Below are 6,000 nucleotides of genomic sequence, written 5' to 3'. Positions count from 1 at the left end.
CCAAGACTTATTCTTTGTAAGCCTAGTACTTGTTCTATCGGTCACTTTAGCCGAACTGTTAAGTTATGGGGACGTAAACACACCAGCATCGGTTGTCAAACGATGTTGGGGGACAAACACAGACACACAAACATACACGCACAAACATACACACACACACACACACATATATATATATATATATATATATACATATATACAACAGGCTTCTTTCAGTTTCCGTCTACCAAATCCACTCACAAGGCTTTGGTCGGCCCGAGGCTATAGCAGAAGACACTTGCCCAAGGTGCCTCATAAATGTATGTATGTTTGTATGTTTGTGTGTTTATGTATGCATGCATGTATGCGTGTATGTATGTTTGTGTGTGTATGTATGTACGCAAGCTGAGAAAAAAGAAAGAGTATCGTTGATCCTGTTGGTAACCTGAAAGGGTTCTGGGAAGCCAATAGCAAACTTCCCCCACTCACTCATAGTGGTAACACCACTGTACAACTTTGGCCCATAAATTTCTAAGGAAAGGTAGATTGGTTTTTCTCCTACTTTATTTTCTGTGACTCATACAATTCACAGAATATGAATAGAAATTATAACATAAAGAAGTGTTTTTCATTTTAAATCATTTTAAAATTGAATTTCTCCATATTTATATACGTATATGTGTAAATATATGTATATATACATATATATATATACACATACATACACACATGAACACTTACACACATACGTATGTACATACACATAAATATACACAAATACATACATGCATATATATGTGTGTGTGTGTGTATGTATATATATGTATATATATGTGTGTGTGTGTGTGCGTACATTCACACACACACACACATATATATATATATATTATATATATATATATATTATATATATATATATCTCACATACATACATGCATACATACATACAGCCAGACAGGTAGATAGATAGAAAGAACGACAGACAGACAGACAGACAGACAACAGACAGACAGACAGACAGACAGATAGATAGATAGATAGATAGATAGATAGATAGATAGATAGATAGATAGATAGATAGATAGATAGATACGCATATGCATACAGACATATTGAAGAATGATAGACCAACAATAACAGATGTATTAATATTAAAAATTGCAAATACGATTTTGTCTTTACAGCTGTTTCAAATGATCAGTGAATGATTAATATAATAATGCATATTATATACAAGAAAGTTCAATTCTGAGATAATATTAGTCATAAACATAAGAGCACAGATAGTACCAACTAGCACACATTTCAATACCTGAACATCTTTGTGCAACAAATTCTTGGCATTTTCTTTCAGAAGATGAAGAGGTGAGTGTGTCAAGGGAATCATCATCATCGTTTAACGTCTGCTTTCCATGCAAGCATGGGTTGGACGAATGACTGAGGGCTGGCGAACCAGATGGCTGCACCAGGCTTCAATCGGGATCTGGCAGAGTTTCTACAGCTCGATGCCCTTCCTTACGCCAACCACTCCAAGGGTGTAGTGGGTGCTTTTACTTGCCACTGGAATGGGTCTAGTCAGGCGGTACTGGCAACGACCTCGCTCGAATCTTTTACACATGCCACCGGCACAGGTGCCAGTGAAGTGATGCTGGTAACAATCACACTCGAATGATGTCTATTACGTGCCACCGGCACGGAGGCCAGACAGCCACTCTGGCAACAATCACGCTCGGATGGTGAAGTACTTTTTATTTAAAAAAAGAGGCGGGGCTAATAATAGAGAGAAGTACTGGAGAAGTTGTTGCAAGCAGTACGGAGGGAGGTAGGCATACAGACAAGAAACATGAACGGGAGTAGGCACATTAGTAAGGCAAAGTGAAGTGTAGCTTGGAGGGTGTCGGAGTACAGAGGAGCACAACAGTGACCGAGAATGTGATGGTGAGGGCAAAGAAACAGTAGGAAAATAAAGGTAATTATAAAAAAGGAGAACCCAATACAGCTGAAAGGGTGTGTTAGTTAGTGTTAGGTGTCCCCTCTCTACAAATAAAGCTGTCTTCTATGTTGTATCTTTTACTTGTTTCAGTCATTAGACTGTGGCCATATTGGGGCACTTCCTTCAAGGTTTTCAGTCAAAGAAATTGGCCGTAGTACTTGTTTATCTTTTAAGTCTGGCACTTATCCTATAGGCTAGGAGTGGCTGTGTGGTAAGTAACTTGCTTACGAACCACATGGTTCAGGGTTCAGTCCCACTGTGTGGCACCTTGAGCAAGTGTCTTCTACTACAGCCTTGTGCCAACCAAAACCTTGTGGTAGATGGAAACTGAAAGAAGCCCGTCGTATATATGTATATATATGTGTGTGTGTATTTGTGTGTGTGTGTGTGTGTGTGTATGTTTGTATGTCTGTGTTTGTCCCCCCCAACATCGCTTTACAACCGATGCTGGTGTGTTTACATCCCCATAACATAGCGGTTCGGCAAAAGTCCTGGGGTTGATATGCTCGACTAAAGGCAGTGTTCCAGCATGGCCACAGTCAAATGACTGAAACAAGTAAAAGAGTAAAAGGAGTAAAGAGAACAAATAAGTTTATTAGAATATAATAGAATAAGGAATTTAGTCTCATCTGATTCATCATTTCCCTTTCATCTTATCTTACCAATAAACCGTTTCCATGGAAAAATGCTGAACAATGTTAGTGAAATAATCATTTAACTTTGTAAACTTAATTCTTGAAGATCAAAGTCCTTTATATGTGATCTCAATCCACACAACTTAAAAATATAATTCTCTTGTGAGCAATTTACATAACGTTTGTAGTCTTGGCAGATGTCACAAATTACAGGAAGCGAATCTATAAGGAGGCCGGTTCTTTTGTTACGGTAGTCGAATTTTTTAAGAAGATGTATTTTCAGTCCTTGGTACTTGGCAATGGCACTTGAATATTGCATTTTTTGTTCCATATTAACACTAAGTTTATTGATCTGACGTAATTCTTCTAGAAGATTCTCCAAAGCAGCCATCTGGTCCTAGAAAAATAAAAACAAAATATTAAGAATTAAATTTCATAAACAAACATAGGCGCAGGAGTGGCTGTGTGGTAAGTAGCTTGCTCACCAACCACATGGTTCCGGATTCTTCTACTATAGCCTTGGGTCGACCAAAGCCTTGTGAGTGGATTTGGTAGGCGGAAACTGAAAGAAGCCCATCGTATATATGACGGCTTTTCGATGTCCCCATTGGCGGCGTCATACTTATCTTACATATAAATGATACCTAAGACAATTAACACCTTGTTACCATATTAAAATGAAAATAATTTTTGGAAATAAATTTTGAAAAAACTTTTTAAAAAATCTATGAATAACTCTTGCAAGGGGAAATTACTCCCATTAGGAGATTGGTCGGTTTTTTTTAGAAGCAAACGCTGGAATTATATATACCCTTATGATTCTTTGACGATGTTAATTTTTAGACAAGCAGGCCACAGACGAACACACGAACACAGAATTTTTTCAGCCGCGTGACAGGCTTTTTTCAGCAGTGCTCATTATCTAGATCCCCCCGCCAACATACGGCCGCGCACACATAGGCTAGTATACACATACATGCTTTTAGGTAGGTTTTGTCTCGCCCCTAAAAAATACACCCTGTATTCTTAAAATATTCAGAACATTAGTTTTGGTCACACAGAACATCTCCACACCCGTTGTTCTCATTAATTCCTCACCTACTAGATTTGACCGCGGCCTGACCTGTAATTATTGCAACGGACCTTTTGTCGGCCCCCACCAACGTACATTGATAAACAGTTTGCCCATGTGCTCTTAAGGAGCGTCCTCGTTCGAATTGCTTTGCTGCGCCTCTGTTTTGTTTTGTTCTGACAACGTAATTCCTGGTTTTTCCTGAAGAGAAAGCTGCAATATGGTATCCTTATTTAATCAGAATTTGGAAAATTGTGGCCTTTGAAACATGAGTAGAATGTAATAAAAGGAATTCTGTACAATCTTCGTTCAACTCCATTTCTTCCATTCACTAATTATATTGAACTTCAATTATCCGCACCAACGCACGGTTGCAACACCAAATGGTCTTATCTCCAACCGTGTTTTTTTCTGCTGTGATTTTTGCTACCCAGGTATCGGTTAAACTTTTGAATAATCTGTAACAAGAAAATTCATCTTTCCATTTCAACAAATATATATATATATATATATATATATATATATTAAATTAGAGATAAAACCACTATTAGGCAAATCAAACAGTGAAAAACATAAACAAAAACATAGAAACAAAATAAATTTAATATATATATATATATATTTATACCGTAAAATTAGATTTAATCCTAAATCTAATTTTTCCCTGTAAGTTTGGATTTACTCCCTAATATTATTATTATTATATATATGTGTGTGTGTGTGTGTGTGTGTGTGTGTGTGTGTGTGCGCGTGTGTGTGTGTGTGTGTATTTGTTTTCTGTGTTTGTCCCCCCCCCCACAACATTGCTTGACAACCGATGCTGGCGTGTTTACGTCCCCGTAACTTAGCGGTTCAGCAAAAGAGACCGATAGAATAAGTACTAGGCTTACAGAGAATAAGTCCTGGGGTCGATTTGCTCGACTTAAGGCCGCAGGATTTCTGGCTCTGCATAAGAAATGCTCTGCCTTCATCAGTGGAATATACTCAGATAGCACATAAATACAAAGATATATATGTATATATATATATATATATATATATACACATACGATATACTTACATATACGAATGTATACATACATATATATGCACGTATGCACATGACCAGTTTAAATTGCCCGCCTAAATCTCCTCATGTGATATGGCCAAAATACCACCGCAGTGAATATAATGACAAAATAAATATATAAATTTATATAAATAAGGATAAGATCATTATTTAAATACCAATCTTATCAGGTGGCTAGCATGGGAATAAAAACCTTCAAAGGTAATCATTATTATTAAAATTATAATTTAGGGTATCTAAGAGATGCATACCACCAATGAGCTTCTTTCAGTTTCCATCTACCAAATCCACTCACAAAGCTTTAGTCAGCCCACAGCTATAATAAATGACACTTTCCCCAAAGTTCCAGAAGTGGGACTGAACCTGGAACCATGGGGTTAGAAAGCAAGCTTCTTACCACACAGCCATGTCTGCATGAATATATATATATATATATATATATATTATATATATCCACATCTTTGTCTATATATATACCTTCTCTAGAATGTTGCCACTTGATATGAAAATTTTTGTATTAATGGAAAACCTCTATAATTGGCTGATGAGTGCTCAGCATTTTAAAACTGTTGTAATACTTACAACATTTAATAAAATGATGTAGTACGAAACGATCGTACCAAATTACCAGAGTCATTTTTGTTGCTTATTTTGATTATAATCACTCCACGGATTTTTATGGATAACACCATACAGAATTCTGGTGCATCTAAATTAAGTACCATATTCATTTAAATCTAAATTTTTGCTGAACTTATATATATATATACTCTTTTACTCTTTTACTTGTTTCAGTCATTTGACTGTGGCCATGCTGGAGCACCGCCTTTAGTCGAGCAAATCGACCCTGGGACTTATTCTTTGTAAGCCCAGTACTTATTCTATCGGTCTCTTTTGCCGAACCGCTAGGTGACGGGGGACGTAAACACACAAGCATCGGTTGTCAAGCAATGCTAGGGAGACAAACACAGACACACAAACATATACACACACACTTATATATATATACATATATACGACAGGCTTCTTTCAGTTTCCGTCTACCAAATCCACTCACAAGGCATTGGTCGGCCCGGGGCTATAGCAGAAGACACTTGCCCAAGATGCCATGCAGCGGGACTGAACCCGGAACCATGTGGTTGGTTAGCAAGCTACTTACCACACAGCCACTCCTGGTACGATCGTTTCGTACTACATCATTTTATTAAATGTTGTAAGTATTACAACAGCTTTAAAATGCTGAGCACTCATC

General features: G+C 37.3%; 1 protein-coding gene across 2 annotated transcripts in view; it reads right to left on the bottom strand.

Moving 5' to 3' along the window:
• Positions 1 to 2,546: 2,546 nt before the first annotated feature.
• The window catches only part of LOC115223562, a 53,578-nt gene continuing 50,124 nt past the window's right edge, over positions 2,547 to 6,000 (bottom strand). For both annotated transcript variants that reach the window (XM_029794199.2, XM_036512384.1), the window contains exon 11: positions 2,547 to 3,004. In XM_029794199.2, the coding sequence (XP_029650059.1) occupies positions 2,687 to 3,004 (318 nt within the window). In that variant the 3' untranslated portion in view covers positions 2,547 to 2,686. The remainder of the gene's footprint in view (positions 3,005 to 6,000) is intronic.

Source organism: Octopus sinensis, linkage group LG23 (assembly GCF_006345805.1).
Source record: "Octopus sinensis linkage group LG23, ASM634580v1, whole genome shotgun sequence".
Lineage (NCBI taxonomy): Eukaryota > Metazoa > Mollusca > Cephalopoda > Octopoda > Octopodidae > Octopus > Octopus sinensis.
The sequence above is the reverse complement of the archived record's forward strand: the minus strand, read 5'-3'. Positions and strand labels throughout refer to the sequence as shown.